An 18,910-nucleotide genomic window follows, 5' to 3' on the forward strand; every position below is an offset into this window, starting at 1 on the left:
GGGGCCGCCAGCACCGCTTCCACCTCAGTGCGCACATGGAAGCCTCAGTCAGTCAGGACGCCAGAAGCATGATTTCTGACTGGCCAAATTACCCACTGATGCAGGAAGACCAGTTTTCTCGTCCTGTGAGGAATTGTACCTGTCACAGAAGAAATGGAAAAGGAGAGACAATAAGACTGCATCGTCCCCATTCTGCCTGCTGCTGCTGCTGCTAAGTCACTTCAGTCGTGTCCGACTCTGTGTGACCCCATAGACGGCAGCCCACCAGGCTCCGCCATCCCTGGGATTCTCCAGGCAAGAACACTGGAGTGGGTTGCCATTTCCTTCTCCAATGCATGAAAGTGAAAAGTCAAACTGAAGTCGCACAGTCATGTTCGACTCTTCTCGACCCCATGGACTGCAGGCTACAGGCTCCTTCGTCCATGGGATTTTCCAGGCTAGAGTACTGGAGTGGGGTACCATTGCTTTCTCCACCCTTCTATCTACCAGGGTGTTATTTGCATTCTCCAGAGTTCTTCCAGAACTCAAAGGCCACTCATATATCAACATGGTTCTTCTCCACAACCTTAGGAGGTGGGAAGGCAGATATTTTTTATCCCTTCTCTCATCCCTCCCTCCTCCTCCCACTCCATTCATTTTGCAGATGGAAAACTGAAATCACTGCCGAATGAAATGACCATCAAAGATTATCATCAGAGATAAAACTAGGATTAAAATCAGATTCATCATCTTGAGCCTCCTTTCCCTCCCATCCATATTAGAAATAAGAGGACATGAAGCTTTTATCTCTTACAAACACATTTGCTGTCCATGTGAGTTGTGGGCTCCCAGGCAGCACAACAACTTGCTTGAAAACCCAGGCCTTAACATTGCACCCCAGTCTCTTCCTGGTGTAGAATGAGCCCATCCTCTGGAATTCTCTGCTTGCTCTCTGTGCTTCAGCCACACCAGTGACCTGCTTGTCCCCCCATGATGGACAGAGCCTCCCATCGCCTCTGACTCATCTCCTACTGCTCTCTCTCACCCTGGCCTCCTCATGTTCTTCTGACCCACACTTAGGGTGTTCCCGCTTAGGGCCTCTGCACTGGGTGTTCCCCTACCTGAAACCTCTGCCTCCAGATATCTTCATGGCCAACTCCCTTACCTTCTTCAAATTTCCCCTACTCAAGTGTCACCTTCCAGGTGAGGTTCACCCTTATCTCCCTGTTTAAGTTCGCACACCAGCCCCTCCCTTGGCACCTTTGAACAAGCTACACATTTTACATATTATTCTTGCTGCTATTGAGTCACTAAGTCATGTCCAGCTCTTTGAGATCCCATGGACTGCAGCATGCCAAGCTTCCCTGTCCTTAACTACCTCCCTGAGTTTCCTCAAACCTATGTCCTTTGAGTCGGCGATGCTACCTAACCATCTCATGCTCTGTCATCCCCTTCTCCTCCAGCCCTCACTCTTTCCCAGCTTCAGGGTCTTTTCCAATAAGTCAGCTCTTCATATCAGGTGGCCCAAGTATTGGAGTTTTAGTGTCAGCATCAGTTCTTCCAATGAGTATTCAGGGTTGATTTTCTGTAGGATTAACTAATTTGATCTCTTTGCAGACCAAGGGACTCTCAAGAGTCTTCTCCAGTACCACAATTTGAAAGCATCAATTCTTTGGCACTCAGCCTTCTTTATGGAAAAACCATAGCTTTAAAATCACTGCAGATTGTGACTGCAGCCATGAAATTAAAAGACACTTACTCCTTAGCAGGAAAGTTATGACCAAACTAGACAGCATGTTAAAAAGCAGAGACATTACTTTGCAAACAAAGGTCTGTATAGTCAAACCTATGGTTTTTCCAGTAGTCATGTATGGATGTGAAAGTTGGACTATAAAGAAAGCTGAGCACTGAAGAATTGATGCTTTTGAACTGTGGTGTTGGAGAAGACTCTTGAGAGTCCCTAGGACTGCAAGGAGATCCAACCGTCCTAAAGGAAATCAGTCCTGAATATTCACTGGAAGGACTGAGGCTGAAACAATATTTTGGCCACCTGATGCGAAGACCTGACTCATTTGAAAAGACCCTGATGCTGGGAAAGAAAGAAAAGGGGATGACAGAGGATGAGATGGTTGGATGGCATCACCGATGCTACTCAAACTCAATGGACATGAGTTTGAGTAAACTCCGGGAGTTGTCAATGGACAGGGAGGCTGGCATGCTGCAGTCCACGGGGTTGCAAAGAGTCGGACACGACTGAGCGACTGAACTGAACTGACTATACAGACTTTCGTTGGCAAAGTGATGTCTTCTCTGCTTTTTAATATGCTAACTAGGTTGGTCATAGCTTTTCTCCCAAGGAGCAAGCATCTTTTAATTTTGTGGCTGCAGTCACCATCCACAGCGATTTTGGAGCCCAAGAAAATAAAATCTGCTACTGTTTCCACTTTTTCCCCATCTATTTGCCGTGAAGTGAGAGTATGCTGATCGTTACTGCTCCACTCCCTACCCCATCTCTAAATGTAAGCTCCAGAAGGGCAGGAATCTTTATATTATTAAGTTTATTGGGACTTCCCTGGTGATCCAGTGGTTAAGAATCCACCTTCCACTGCAGAGGACAAGGGTTTGATCCCTAGTTGGGGAACTATGATCCCATATACCTTGGAGCAACTAAGCCTGTGTGATACAGCTACTGAGTCCACATGATCTGGAGCCCACAACTAAGACGCAACACAGCAAAGTGAATAAATAAATACTTTTTAAAGTTTATTGATACATCCAAACCATCTAAAATAGTGCCTGAGAAACAGAAGGTGCCCTGTAGATTTTTGTTGAATAAACTGAACCCATAAAAGGACCCGTTAGTTCATATCTCTCTGCTCGTGCATTCTTCTCTATTCATCCTAACCCCCCAAAACTACAATCTCACTGACAAGTTTTACTCCAAACATGTCTTGTTCACCTACTGGTCTCTCACATTTCTAGGGCCAGGAGAGGCATCTTCAGTTATCTTTCAGTGCCTACTTCCTGATACACACAAACCAGAAAATAAAAGGCACTTAATAAATATTTGTTACCTAGATGTCCACCAATGAATGAATGGATAAAGAAGTCGTGGCACAATGAAACACTACTCAGCCAGAAAAAAGAATGCATTTGAGTCAGTCCCTATGAGGTGGATGAACCTTGAGCCTATTATACAGAGTGAAGTAAGTCAGAAAAATAAAAGCAAATATCATATATTAATGCATATATATAGAATCTAGAAAGATGGTGCTGATGAACCTATTTGCAGGGCAGCAGTAGAGACCCAGATGTAAAGAACAGACTTGTGGACACAGTGGGGAGGGAGAGGAGGGACAATTGAGAGAGGAGCATTGTTTTTCTTAGCATGCACACATTTTTAATTGAAGAATAATTGCTTTACAATATCGTCTTGGTTTCTGCCATACATCAACATGAATCAGCCATAGGTATAGATATGTCTCCTCCCTCTTGAACCTCCTTCCCACCTCCCAGACCATCCCACCCCTCTAGATGGTCATAAAGTCCCAGGTTAAGCTCCTTGCATCATTCAGCAAATTTCCACCGGCTGTCTATTTTACATACGGCAGTATAAATAAATATTTGTTGAACTCAAAAATGCCCTGGGTCCTGTTGTATTTTGGGCAACTCGGACCATAACAATACAGAAGAGCTCATTCCTGAACTGTAGATTACTTCTGCTCCATAAGTCTTTTCCATATCCAGGAGATACTGATGTATCCATTTGGATAACTGGTTGAGGCAGGTGCCAATTTTTGCAAATCCTGTTTTGCCAGGATTTCAGAAAATGCAAAACGATCTTGAATAGCTGGACTCACACCAGATGATTTGCGCGTTCTGACTTTTAGAATTAGGGATGCTGTCCAACTAAAGATAAGAGGAGAGGAGGCGTGGAATCACTATTAGTTACGTCAGACGTTACACGTGATTTTACGTATATTTTATCCACAACAAACATAGGAAACAGATATTATTATCTGCATCTCACAAGTGAGGAAGCTGAAGTTCAGAGAATTAAGTAATCGTCCAAGGTCATGTAATAAGTGGCCTGACCCCATTTCCTGGGGAATAAAGGCCCCTGTCCCCTTAGCCCCTGCCCAGCACTAGGATGCCTCCCCTGTCGCCACGCAGGCACTTATGCTCGGGGTAGTCATCCTACACGTTATGAACTCACACACCTATTTTACTGTCTGCGTTGTTGGCGTGTGATGTTTTTGTTACCCTGAATACGGTGTGAAATGATTTCTACAACATCTTGGTTCTTTTAAAGTTTGGACGCTATAAAAGTACAGAATCTAACAAAATGTACTGCTGGCCTATGAATACCTCAGAGGGTCACACAGGCCTGCTTTCAAGAGGTGTCCCCCCGGTGTGTGGGTGTTCACTCAGTCATGCTGACTCTTAGTGGCCGCATGGACTGGAGCCCTCCAGGGTCCTCTGTCCATGGGATTATCCCAGCAAGAATACTAGAGTGGGTTGCCATTTCCTTCTCTGGGGGATCTTCCCGACCCAGGGACCAAACCCACGTCTCCTACATCTCCTGCATCAGCAGGCGGATTCTTTACTGCTGAGCTACCTGGAACCTACCTGAAAAGTCCTGCCCAGCCTTTCACCCTGGGGACCAAATGGAATTTAGCCTGACCCGATTTGATTACAAAGAGTATTTCCATATTCGTGAATATGAAAATTTTCATTTCCTGCTCAAGGATTTCTAATTCTCTTACGCAAAAACAAAACAGAAAAAAAACATGGGAGGAAGCAGTCAGGGAAGGCAGGAAGGCTGCAGGAGACAGTTTGCGGCGTTATTTTTTGAACAGATAGGGCAAGGGCTCTGCTTCCCTCAGAACTGAACAAGGGAACAGTCCAGGTAAAGGAGGACTGCTAGGGAACAGCAGACTTGACCAGAGCACTCTGAACTCTAGCCCAGAGGAAAAACTGTACTGGGGGTACTTCCCTTGTGATCTATTGACAGCTAAGACTCATCGCTCTCAATGCAGGGGACCTGGGTTCCATCCCTGGTCTGGGAACTAGATTCCACATGCAGGAACTAAGAGTTCGCAATCCATAACTAAAGATTCTGTGTGCCACAAGTAAGACTCAGTGCAGTCAAGATAGTAAATTAAAAAAAAAAACAAACTGTATTTGGTTCAGTCCCAGCATCTCTTGTCGAGACTGAGGAGACTAAAGGAGTAAAGTAGGCGTCAATCCCAATCTCCCAATTTAAGCCCTGCTCCCTTGCCTTCTGGAAACCATCAGTTTGTTTTCTACATCTGCGGGTCTCTCTCTGGCTTTTGTAGCTAAGTTCATTTGTGCCCTTTTTTAGGTTCTGCATGTAAGGGATATTGTATGATATTTGTCCTCTGCCCACTCCCTTCACTTAGCATGACAGGCTGCAGGTCTATCCACGCTGCACATGGCATTGTTTTGCTCTTTTTTATGGCTGAGTAATATTCCACTTCATACATGCTACTAGGTATAAGACGGATAGCCAACAAGGACCTACTATATAGCATGGGGAACTTTACTCAATGCTCTGTAATAGCCTATATGGGAAAAGAAGTTTACAAACAGAGGATATAAGTGTTCATACACCTGATTCGAGTTGCTGTGCAGCGGAAACTAACACACCGCTGCACATCAGCTGTGTGCTCAGTTGCTCCGCCGTGTCCAACTCTGTGACCCCGTGGACTGTAGCCCATGGGCTCCTCTGTCCGTGTGGTTTTCCAGGCAAGAATACTGGAGTGGCATGCCATTTCCTACCCTAGGGTATAAATCAACTATACTCCAATAATTTTTTTTTTAAAGAAGTACCATCATAGGACAAGAGACTACGTTCACAGACGATGGTGCACCAGCCAGGAGAAGCATCAGCAATGACATTCAGAGATCCAAAAGCTTAGCTGAGAAGAAACATAATGATGATAATGTATAAAGATCCCCTGGAGGAGGAAATGGCAACCCACTCCAGTGTTCTTGACTGGAGAATTCCATGGACAGAGGAGCCTGGTGGGCTACAGTTGACAGGTTTGCAAAGTGTCAGACACAAATGAAATGACTTAGCACAAGCACACAAGGTCAAAGGTGAAAATGTATGTTCCGAGGTCACTAAAGATGCTTCCAGGGACTTCCTTGGTGGTCCAGTGGCTAAGACTCCATGCTCTCAATGCAGGAGGCTCAGGTTCGATCCCTGGTCAGAGAACTTAGTTAGCAAGTGGTTAGATCCCACTTGCTGCAACTAAAGACCCCATGTCCCACAACTAAGACCAGGAGCAGCCAAATAAAAATAAAAATAATTTAAAAAAAGATGCTTCCAGAATGCCCCCCTTTAGGATCTGCTGGAAATGCCAAAGACACGGAAGCTCAGTCTGCAACCAGAGAGCAGTCATCTATTAGCCCAGTGAATGTGGCTGAGAGAGTCTATTTGATGCCCCATCATTCGTCTTTGTCTCCAGTGAACTTTGGAATAAAACGTTCATTCAATTTCACAGCTGGGAGAGGCCTCAGGGATGGATGTTATCCACCCCCTCGTTTTACTGATGAGGCGCCTCAGCCACAGATAGATTTGGGGGACTCCGCTTTTCAACTTGTATGAGAACCTGATGAGCAGTCACAGAGACGGCCTCTGGATGGCTCAGGCTTGTGCTGAGTCTGCACGTCCCACTGGCTGTCCCCATGAGCAGACCTGGATCTGCCAGAGCCTGAGTTTCAGCTGGAGAGCTGGGAAAATTCGATCACCTTGTGGCTCAGAAAATAACATTCAGATAAAATATTCAGAAAAATGTGCTTTGGCTTTTGTATCCTAGCTGAGAGGCACAAGCTGAGAAAGGAAGAGAATTAAAACATGTTCTACTTCCCACCCCCCCACCCCCGCTTATTTTTTACATTTTATGGAAATACACGTCCGGGGAGAGAAACTGTGAGCCTCTGCTTGTCTTGAGACATTGACAAAAGTGACAATAGAAATCTGGCTGGTTGAGAGGAAAGAGGAGTCCACAGATGTGGAATAAAGTGAAGTTTAGAATTTAGCAGGTCCTATAGAATTTTCATGAATATAACAGCTTAGGGATGCTCTTTGAGAAATTGGTTTAAATACACTAGGCCTATGTAGCTAAACTCGCAGAGAGTGGGGGCAGGAAACAGAGTGGGAGGGATGCTGAAAAGGAGGACATAGGGGGCAAGGAGCCTGCTGCCCAGGGAGCCGAGGGGGCCGCAGTGTGTGTGGAGGCGGGGTCTGTTGTCTTCCACCCCAGGAGGAAGGAAGCGGTGAGTTCAGAGCACAGCCCTCCTCCTCAAGAATCTGCTATCTCACCCTTGCAAGGAGAGCTCCCTCCAGCTGCCCTGGGGTCTCTCATGATCCATGCACAGGTTGGAAAAGAATTTCCAGACATGAGACAGAATGAGAGGAGAATAAAGTTTACCAGAATGGGAGATGCTGTTAGAACATCGGGCCAGCTCACGGGAGAGCCAAGTGTTTTTGCAAGCTTGCAGCCAATTTTTATAGTCTCAAGACAGAGCAAATTCCTTCTGAAACAGTGGCATTAGATGATCGGTTAGGGTGCTATAGAGTGGAGAGTAGGGTGGGCATTTTACATAGTAAGGGGGTCAGGGAACCGGACAGTTGAGATCAGGAGGCTCATGGCAACAGTTACTATGGGGCTTGGTCAGTTCCAGAGACTTTTATGCTGTGACCTTGATACAGGGATCCACACCTGTGACCTTGGTATAGGGCTCCACAGGGTCAACCAGCAGCTAGTGAAGCAGGGGACGAGGAAAATGGGCAGGAGGCCTTGGCAGCCTTCTTGCTGTAACGAAAACAAAATCCACAATAAACTCAGGAGACTCAAAAGAGAACAGAGGAGAGAAAGGGAACCTTTGTATCAGACGGAGCTCTGTGTGTACACTCCACGTGGAGACGTGCAAAGGGTACTTTGGGCTGCCACCTCCCTCCTTCCTTAATCTTCCTGCTATCCCCAGGTGCCCAAGTATGCAAACATCCGGGTCCTGAAGGACATTAAATATTGCTTAACAAGCAGGGTAACCCAGAACTGTTTACATGGGGTGACTGAGAGACTCTTTCATTCTAAGCATGCCAAGTCTAATATTCCTCAGTCAAAGAAATTCATCAGAACCTCTAAATGTTTTCCTAAGCTAAACAATAAAACATTCCTTGTTCCAAAATTTTAAGCAGTGATCTGGGGACATTTTTACATGGTATGGACATTTTTTTTAATGCATAGATGCTGTAAGAGACAAAAGCATTTATTACTAGTTAAAGATCCTTTTCTCATACCACTGACAGCCTTCTTCCTGCTTGTGCAGTGGAAAGAGGGTGTGTGTTCATCGAGGCTGTTCACACAGGGGCTTGGTCGCCACTCAACTTCTGTGTCCTGCTCACACCTTCATCCAAATCTTTATCACGCACTGAGGGAGCACCGCCTCCTCCATTTGACAGAAAACAGTGACAATTACACCACAGGAAGAGCTTCGACACCAATAAAGGGGTCAGGAAGAGACAGAAGCTCGAGTCAACTTTGAGTTTGTGCTTTGAGATCCTGCCTGTGCACTGTGAGCCCCCAGCCCGCTGTGTTCATCCTGCGACCCTCACAACCCTGCATCCAGCTCTCTTTGTTCCTGGTCCTCGGCTATTTCCCTTTCCCATTACAGGCTCAGTACAAGGGTAGGGAAGGGACTTCCCTGGTAGTCTCACGGTTAAGAATCCACCTTGCAATGCAGGGGATGCGGGTTCAATCCCTGGTTGGGGAACTAAGATCCCACATGGTAACTACTGAGCCTACACCACAACTAGAGAGTTCATGCACCGCAATGATGCAACTAAGACCTGAGGAAGCCAAATAAATTAATTAATTTAGAAAAAAAAAGAGTAGGGAAATGATGACTCTTCTGGTCCTCGTGTGTGTGTGTGTGCGCTCGTGTGTGTGGCAGTTTGTGCATGTGTGCTCAGTCACTTCAGTCGTGTCTGACTCTTTGCAGCCACGTAGACTGTAGCCCTCCAGGCTCCTCTGTCCATGGGATTCTCCAGGCAAGAATACTGGAGTAGGTTGCCATTTCATCCTGCAGGGGATCTTCCCAACCCAGGGGTTGAGCCCACATCTCCTGTGTCTTCTGCATTGGTAGGCAGATTCTTTACCACTGAATGACCTGGGAAGCCCCATGGCAGTGTTCACTATGAACTAAATTATCATTTCTGAATATATCCCTCTCCCCCAAATAGCTGGATTACTAGGTACTTAACTAGCAACTTCTCGTAGACTTCTCATCTTCAAAACCTAAGCAGATAGCAAAATGCTTACCGCAGAGCAGGAAATGAATGGATTGCATTTTTTTTTTAAATCAATGAATGAATGAATGGTTTCTGGCTGAACCTTCTGGAGGCCCCACATGGCACCAATGGGTCCTAGGAAACCAGGTTTCCCATGGCAACACCACCTCCAACGTGTACTGTGCCTGTCATTCAGTGGTGTCCGACTCTTTGCGATCCCATGGACTATAGCCCCCCAGGCTCCTCTGTCCATGGTATTTCCCAGACAGGAATACTGGAGGGGGTTGTCATCCCCTCCTCCAGGGGATCTTCCCAACCCAGGGATCAAACCCAGGTCTCCCACATCGTGGGTGGATTCTTTACTTATTGAGCCACCAGGGAAGCCCAAAAATACTGGAGTGGTAGCCCATCCCTTATCCAGGGCTTCTTCCCAACCCAGGAATGGAACCGAGGTCACCTCCATTGCAGGCGGATTCTTTACCAGCTGAGCTACCAGGGAAGCCCACTGTTGGACTTAGGAGGTACTTTTATTTCTCACACTGCCGATATATACTGAGATAGCAGGGACAGTTTACTTCCTCTGTATGTTTTGGGTTCCAAACATTCACCATACATGATGTCCATCTCTCCCTTCCTTTCCCATCCCTGCAGGACAGAACGTTGTTCCATCCTGTGAGTAACAGCTGCATGGACTGTAACCCTGCAGAGAAGAAGATCTTCATGGCCAGATGCGATCCTCTCTCAGAGACTCAGCAGTGGGTTTTTGAACATATTAATATGACTGTTTTAGAAAAATTTAACTACCATGCAAGCTCCTAGGAAGAAAAAAAAAGGAAGGACGAAAAGAGTGATTCCCTACAGATGATAAAAAAAAATTCAACTTTAGCCAGCCTCTGGGTCAAAGGAGTCAGGAATAACTTTTCCTAGATCCGGGAAGCCTGTTTGGAAAGACCTGTAAATGCCTTGTCCAAGTAGGGCGTCCTGAAGAACTTCCTGCATCCCGAAGAACTTGGCTGAGAACCTCGCCAGCTGCTTCCGAGAACTTTGAGCAGTCCCCTTGCTGGCCAAGGGCAAAGATGACTTAGGGACCTTCCCAAACAACTGCTGAGTTAATAAATCCTAGCATTTCTCAGGTCAAATCCTGCAGTAGTGAGTAGCTATGAATGGATCCTATTAAGTGGGTGGGTGGGGGTAGAGATGGAGGGCATGACCCCTCTGACAGCCTGTTGCAGGTTTAGAATGAGCCCGTTCTCCAACTAGAATGGCTCAGAGTGCTGCAGAGGATTCTAGAGTGCACATACCATCCTGTGTCCTTGTCTTATTTTGCCATGAGGGTGTGCTATCTGAGACTTAAATTACATCACGAAACAGACTTCCAGCGTCTCCATGCCTTCACTGACGTCTGTCATTTTCCTTTCACAGCAGAGGTAACTTATTGGTCATAAAAGTTCATGCTCCATAAGCCAACTGGAGTTCTAATTCAGTGCCCTTGTATGAATCCAGTTGAAAACAAACATGAATAAAAAACTATGCTACCAAGTTACTCCAAAGAGAAATATTTCATGGAAGCAGCAAAACCATGTAAGGTTTAGGCGAGGAATTTCACTAGGAAAATCTATTTTTACTTTTCTATTATTTTTAAAATTTTCAGAGTCTGATGTTAGTTCAGTCATTGTTTTATTAAGGAAGGACATGGAGTGAGGCTGATGTAATTTGTTGAGGAGATTCTTAAATCCAAATAAATCTACACTCCAAGAAATGTGTGAAAATGACTTGGTACACTTCAGTTATGTCTGGTAAGGGCTGGGGACATAGAATTGGTTGGGTGTTCCTTTGGGCTGGCTTTATTTTTGTTGTTGTTCCTTTTTTTTATAGTGTAGATATTAATGATGCTTTTGTTTTTCTTGGACACACATTGAAGGACTTTCCATTAATAAAGTGCTTCTGACCCCATTTTCTATTCATGGGACAGTATTTCAGGGATGATTTTAAAACTAAATGGAACACTTAATCCTTAAAAGAATTTTTTTTACTCTTCAGTAACAGTGGGGGTAGGGGAAGAATATATGGAGATAAGCCTGTAGAGGAAAGAATGATATTTTGTCATACATACATTTCTCAAGTGTTTTTTCTTCCAGGTAGAAAACGGTTTTTATTTTGCTTTCGTTGTTTTGCTGCTGCTGCTGCTGCTGCTAAGTTGCTTCAGTCGTGTCCGACTCTGTGTGACCCCATAGACAGCAGCCCACCAGGCTCCCCCCTCCCTGGGATTCTCCAGGCAAGAACACTGGAGTGGGTTTTGTTGTTTTAACTCAGTTTTATATTAATTATATATATATATATATATATATATATATATATATATATAGTCTTGGATATAAAAGCATTGAATTTTAGAACTAGGAAGACTCTTAGAATCCAATCTGTTTTTATAGATGAATAGCAAAAGCCTAGAGAAAATGGTCCTAATTCTAACAGGGCGAAAGGGTCTTCCAACACCTAGTGTCCAGTGCTTTTCCTCCTGTGTTGCATTGACTCTTACATCATCCAAGAAGGTTCAGGTCCTTACTCTGATTTCACTTGAAATGTTCAGTCCCTTGATGACAATAACATAGCTGCCTGGGGACACCTACAAGAGTAGCACTCACGTTCAGAAGCTTAAACAGATGAAACCGCTTCTTATAAATGTTCCTGATTGTGTTCTCTCCTTGAAATCTAATCCAACATCCAGTTACACTGCTCTGCTAATAGGTGGGGAAGAGTTACTTCATTCTCCTTACTGATGTTTCAAGCGTTCTTTTGAAGAACTATTCTGTTTAAACTGACAGTCGCAGAGATTTTTTTGTGTGTTGGTCAAGAGATCTTGAAGCATTCAAGATGCATGATGGAGAAAATCGATAATGAGAAATTAACCTGTGTGTTGAACAATTTCAGAGAGTGGGTGAAGATTTATCTCAAGTGTTCAGAGAGCAACCTGGTTGTAGGAGATGAGTCTATAAAAACCCACATTAGGTCATTAAACAGTTGACTGCTGTTTACAGTCGCACCAAAGAGCCAGCCCCGTGGGCTGTGCCCTGGAAAGCCTGGATCTGCAGCATTCGAGGATGCTGTCGTCGGGGGGAGCTGGTCATAACCCGCTTGGCACTGTCCCCAGAAAGAACCTGAATACTGCATCCTTTAGGTGTGACACCTGGGATCACAATGGGTTGCTTTCCTGATCTCAGAGGGCCTTGTACTCTTACTTTGGCTTAAAGGATGTAATACAAAAAAAAAAAAAAAAATTAAAACTAGAAGATTTTTTCCAAGAGAAGCCTGGGACACGAAAGCCAAAATTAGATCTTCAAGGGACTTCCCTGGTGGCCCAGTGGTTAAGACTTCCTGCTGCCAATGCAGAGGGCAGGGGTTCAATCCCCAGTTGGAGAACTAGATCCCACATGCTGCAGCTAAGATCCGGTGCAACTCAAATAGATAGACACTTAAAAAAAAAAAAATCCTTAAACTGCTAAGTAATTGTTAGACATGTGAGAAGACCGAACACCCAAATAGAATAAAAGGAAGTCTCAGAACCTCCCCCTGGGCAGAAGGGCCTGGCACTTACATGAACATGTCCAATTTCCCAGCATCACTGAGGGTGGGAATCTGCTTCCTTCAAACACCACCATGACTGTTCTGAAACATAGAACATTACATATGTTTGTGTATTTATTTGGCAAGAGGACTGAACGGTCACTAGAGAGATTATCTTTCCTGGAAAGAACAGGATTTAGAAGTTGGAGCAGCAGAGTTCTGACCCACCCTTTTATCAGAATTGGAGGGAAAAAAGCAGAAAGTTCATCTGGCCTCGGGAACTGCTGCTTCTCCAGGATAAGAAATGATTTTTCCCAGAAGTTAGAAAATAGTTAACTTTTCAAACCCCTTTTTAATGTATTTACCAAGAATAGGCTGTGCTGGAAAACAGTTGTGAACTAATCATGGGATTTTCATGTGTTCCAAGGCTGATGAATACCATGGCAATAACAATGTGCTGCTTCTAGGTCTATCAGTACTTAATTTAAAATATCCACATGATCACAAGACTGTTTTTAAATGCATTCACTGTCTCAGAGTCCTCAGTGTGTAATGCAAGGCCCAGGATTCTTTTGTGAGTTGGTGCATGAGAGATCAGTCACTTCAGTTGTGTCTGACTCTTAGCAACACTATGGACTGTAGTCCGCCAGGCTCCTCTGTCCATGGGATTCTCCAGGCAAGAATACTGGAGTGGGTTGCCATTTCCTTCTGCAGGGAAACTTCCCAACCCAGGGATCGAACCCACATCTCTTATGTCTCCGGCATTGGCAATCAGGTTCTTTACCACTAGCGCCACCTGGGAAGAGCTTTTAGGCTTCCCGGGGAAGCTGAGTGGTGAAGAATCCACCTGCAAACACAGGAGATGCAGGTTTGATCCCTGGGTCAGGAAGATCCCCTGGAGAAGGGATTTGTAACCCATCCAATATTCTTGCCTGGGAAATCCCACGGAGTCAGACATGACTGAGTGGCTGAACAACAGTAACGTGAGATTCCTGGGAACACTGATTTATCCCTGATACCCCTTTCAGAAGATCTCCTGAGGCTTCTTCCCCTGCTGCTGCTGCTGCTGCTGCTGCTGCTGCTAAGTCACTTCAGTCGTGTCCGACTCTGTGTGACCCCATAGACGGCAGCTCACCAGACTCCCCCATCCCTGGGATTCTCCAGGCAAGAACACTGGAGTGGGTTGCCATTTCCTTCTCCAAGGCATGAAAGTGAAAAATGAAAGTGAAGTCGCTCAGTCGTGTCCAACTCTTAGCAACCCCATGGACTGCAGCCTACCAGGCTTCTTCATCCATGGGATTTTCCAGGCAAAAGCACTGGAGTGGGGTGCCACTGCCTTCTCCTGACACGGATATAAAGCAGAGATATTCTTTCATAAGCAGGTGCTGAAGATAAAGAAAGAGGGCATTTTCTATAAATCCCGAGAGGGAACACCTCAAAGGGAAACTATTTCTCAGCGATTCCCTGTGACTCTGGGAGCCGATGGCAACAATGACAGGTAGGCCACATCTCCAGACACGGGTGCCCTTCATCCCCTGCTTTCACAGCATCCCCAGGTCCTGCTCTGGCCATCATAACTCTCAGATGACACCACCAGCTGGCTGTAATTACTCTCCACGTGTGTGACCAGAGCGGGAACACTGACAGGTGACAAGTGGCCGGTCCTCCCACGCCGCCAACATGAGAAGATTGCTCTTTGATTTATGTCTGGAGCCCTTACCAGAGACCCTGGAGCTGTCGGCAACTCTATTTGGTGGACTTGACACTGGCCAGGAGCTGTTATCACAGTCACTCATCTCTGCTCCCGACATGCCAGGCTGGTGTGCCTGGTACTGCGGCTTCAGAGATGCCAGCTCAGGTGCATGTCTGATGCTGCGCTTCATAGAAACCTGGGCTCATTTTTTCTGCCCTCACGGCCTGAAGTGGCCCCCCTCAGCACATCAGGAGATGGTCCGAAGGGTTTCTACAGTCTGCTGCCCACCACGTGTGCCCGGGTCAGCCTCAGTACAGAAAGCCTGGACACTGAAGAATCTTCTATCTTGACCTCACTCACCTTGTGAAGGGTGAGCTTACTAGTTTGTAACTCAGAGGCACAGGTCCCGGTTTACCAGGAACAGTCCTAGTTTGCACCTGGTTAATTATCATTACACAGAGATCAAATCAGTCAATCTTAAAGGAAATCAACCCTGAATATTATTGGAAGGACTGATGCTGAAGCTGAAGCTCCAATACTTTGACCTCCTGATGCAAACAGCCAACCCATTAGAAAAGACCTTGATGCAGGGAAAGACTGAAGGTAGGAGAAGGGGGTGGCAGAGGATGAAATGGTTGGATGCCGACTCAATGGACATGAACTTGGGAAAACTTTGGGAGATGGTGAGTGACAGGGAGGCCTGGCGTGCTGCAGTCCATGGGAATGCAAAGAGATATGACTGGGCAACTGAGCAACAGCTACAATTATCATTAGTGCTTCCTTTTACTCTTAAAATGTCCTAGTTTGGATAGAAAAGTATCTGGTCGCTCTATAATCTACCTGCCTGTTTCCTTCCTAGTTCCTCTATAGAAAGTTAAAATGTCCAGTACTTAAGAATGCCCAGCATCAACAGGAAACTATGAGTCTCACCCCTTCCCTTTACACAGGACCAGATGACAACCAGTTTTATTTGGGGATTGTCTAAAGCATTCACATGGTTCTTCACAAGTTGCTTGATGGAGGCTTTTCAATTAAGGCTTCTAATAACTATCTGTTTGCCGTGTCAAGATAATCCTAGTTGAATTTTATTTTCATGATGTGAAAAAAATATATATATTTGAAATCAACTAAGTAATTTTCTACTTTTCCAAGCTCAAAATAATAGCTCCCTATCAACAGCCATATTATTAATTCTCAATATTTTGGTATGAGATGTGTGTGCTCAGTCTCTCAGTCATGTTCGATTCCTTGTGACCCCAGGGACTGTAGCCCACCAGGCCTCCTCCATCTATAGGATTTCGCAGGCAAGAATACTGCAGTGGGTTGCCATTTCCTTCTCCAGGGGATCTTCCTCACCCAGGGATCGAACCTGAGTCTCCTGTATTGGCAGGTAGATTCTTTACCACTGAGTCACCAGAGAAGCCCCTAAGAGTCCTTGAGTTAGTAGCTTAGTTGTGTCTGACTCTTTGCGACCCATGGACTATACAGCACACCAGACTCCTCTGTCCATGGAATTCTCCAGGCAAGAATACTGGAGTGGGTAGCCATTCCCTTCTCCAGGGGATCTTCCCAACCCAGGTGTCAAACCCAGGTCTCCTGCTTTGCAGGTGGATCATGTACCATCTGAGCAAGCTTATATCCATCTAAATAGTTTTGCTGCATCAAGACAATTCTAGATTAAATGTTTTGCTCATGATTTTAAAAATTTATTTGAAATCAACTAAGTCATTTTCTGCAAACACCCTCTTCCAACAACACAAGAGAAGACTCTACACGTGGACATCACCAGATGGTCAACATCGAAATCAGATTGATTATATTCTATGCAGCCAAAGATGGAGAAGCTCTATACAGTCAACAAAAACAAGACCAGGAGCTGACTGTGGCTCAGATCATGAACTCCTTATTACCAAATTCAGACTTAAATTGAAGAAAGTAGGGAAAACCACTAGACCATTCAGGTATGACCTAAATCAAATCCCTTATGATTATACAGTAGAAGTGAGAAATAGATTTAAGGGCCTAGATCTGATAGATAGAGCACCTGATGAACTATGGAATGAGGTTCATGACATTGTACAGGAGACAGGGATCAAGACCATCCCCATGGAAAAGAAATGCAAAAAAGCAAAATGGCTCTCTGGGGAGGCCTTACAAATAGCTGTGAAAAGGAGAGAAGTGAAAAGCAAAGGAGAAAAGGACAGATATAAGCATCTGAATGCAGAGTTCCAAAGAATAGCAAGGAGACATAAGAAAGCCTTCCTCAGTGATCAATGCAAAGAAATAGAGGAAAACAACAGAATGGGAAAGACTAGAGATCTTTTCAAGAAAATTAGAGATACAAGGGAACATTTCATGCAAAGATGGGTTCGATAAAGGACAGAAATGGTATGGACCTAACAGAAGCAGAAGATATTAAGAAGAGGTGGCAAGAATACACAGAAGAACTGTACAAAAAAGATCTTCATGACCCAGATAATCATGATGGTGTGATCAGCAACATAGAGCCAGACATCCTGGAATGTGAAGTCAAGTGGGCCTTAGAAAGCATCACTACGAACAAAGCTAGTGGAGGTGATGGAATTCCAGTTGAGCTATTTCAAATCCTAAAAGATGATGCTGTGAAAGTGCTGCACTCAATATGCCAGCAAATTTGGAAAACTCAGCAGTGGCCACAGGACAGGAAAAGGTCAGTTTTCATTCCAATCCCAAAGAAAGGCAATGCCAAAGAATGCTCAAACTACCGCACAATTGCACTCATCTCACATGCTAGTAAAGTAATGCTCAAAATTCTCCAAGCCAGGCTTCAGCAATACGTGAACCGTGAACTTCCTGATGTTCAAGCTGGTTTTAGAAAAGGCAGAGGAACCAGAGATCAAATTGCCAACATCTGCTGGATCATCGAAAAAGCAAGAGAGTTCCAGAAAAACATCTATTTCTGCTTCATTGACTATGCCAAAGCCTTTGACTGTGTGGATCACAATAAACTGTGGAAAATTCTGAAAGAGATGGCAATACCAGACCACCTGACCTACCTCTTGAGAAATCTGTATGCAGGTCAGGAAGCAACAGTTAGAACTGGACATGGAACAACAGACTGGTTCCAAATAGGAAAAGGAGTATGTCAAGGCCGTATATTGTCACCCTGCGTATTTAACTTATATGCAGAGTACATCATGAGAAACGCTGGACTGGAAGAAACACAAGCTGGAATCAAGATTGCTGGGAGAAATATCAATAACCTCAGATATGCAGATGACACCACCCTTCTGGCAGAAAGTGAAGAGGAACTCAAAAGCCTCTTGATGAAAGTGAAAGTGGAGAGTGAAAAAGTTGGCTTAAAGCTCGACGTTCAGAAAACTAAGATCATGCCATCCGGTCCCATCACTTCATGGGAAATAGATGGGGAAACAGTGGAAACAGTGTCAGACTTTATTTTTCTGGGCTCCAAAATCACTGCAGATGGTGATTGCAGCCATGAAATTAAAAGACGCTTACTCCTTGGAAGGAAAGTTATGACCAACCTAGATAGCATATTGAAAACCAGAGACATTACTTTGCCTACAAAGGTCCATCTATTCAAGGCTATGGTTTTTCCTGTGGTCATGTACAGATGTGAGTTAGACTGTGAAGAAGGCTGAGCGCCGAAGAATTGATGCTTTTGAATTGTGGTGTTGGAGAAGACTCTTGAGAGTCCCTTGGACTGCAAGGAGACCCAACCAGTCCATTCTGAAGGAGATCAGCCCTGGGATTTCTTTGGAGGGAATCATGCTGAAGCTGAAACTCCAGTACTTTGGCCACCTCATGCGAAGAGCTGACTCACTGGAAAAGACTCTGATGCTGGGAGGGATTGGGGGCAGGAGAAGAAGGGGACAACAGAGAATGAGATGGCTGGATGGCATCACTGACTCGATGGACGTGAGTCTGAGTGAACTCCGGGAGTTCCTGTTGGACAGGGAGGCCTGGCGTGCTGCGATTCATGGGGTTGCAAAGAGTCGGACACGACTGAGTGACTGAACTGAAGTCATTTTCCACTTTTGCAAGCTGAAAACAGTAGATCCCCACCTGCAGCATATTATTAATTCTTAATATTATGGTATCAGATACAGGTGAACAAATAGATGATAAATAGATTCTATTTATAATATTGCTTTTGTTTTTCAAAATGATTTTACATTCATCTCCTTCTGAAGATGTAACCACCCAGTGGTTACACCCAATGGTAGATTATGTTACTATCCTTAAGAAGAAACTACAGGGACTTCCCTGGTGGTCCAGCGGTTAGGATTCTGCTTCCAGTGGGGGCAGGGGTTCTACCCCTAATTGGGGAAGATCCCTCATGCCATGAGGCA

At 45.0% G+C, this 18,910-nt stretch overlaps 1 protein-coding gene across 1 annotated transcript in view; it reads left to right on the forward strand.

Moving 5' to 3' along the window:
- The window catches only part of GALNTL6 (polypeptide N-acetylgalactosaminyltransferase like 6), a 1,542,469-nt gene extending 1,532,103 nt beyond the window's left edge, over positions 1-10,366 (forward strand). Inside the window, exon 12 of the mRNA NM_001191298.2 lies at positions 9,953-10,366. Within this exon, the coding sequence (NP_001178227.1) occupies positions 9,953-10,120 (168 nt within the window). The 3' untranslated portion in view covers positions 10,121-10,366. The remainder of the gene's footprint in view (positions 1-9,952) is intronic.
- The last annotated feature ends 8,544 nt before the right edge of the window (positions 10,367-18,910 follow it).

The sequence above is a fragment of the Bos taurus genome, chromosome 8 (genome assembly GCF_002263795.3).
Source record: "Bos taurus isolate L1 Dominette 01449 registration number 42190680 breed Hereford chromosome 8, ARS-UCD2.0, whole genome shotgun sequence".
Taxonomy (NCBI): domain Eukaryota; kingdom Metazoa; phylum Chordata; class Mammalia; order Artiodactyla; family Bovidae; genus Bos; species Bos taurus.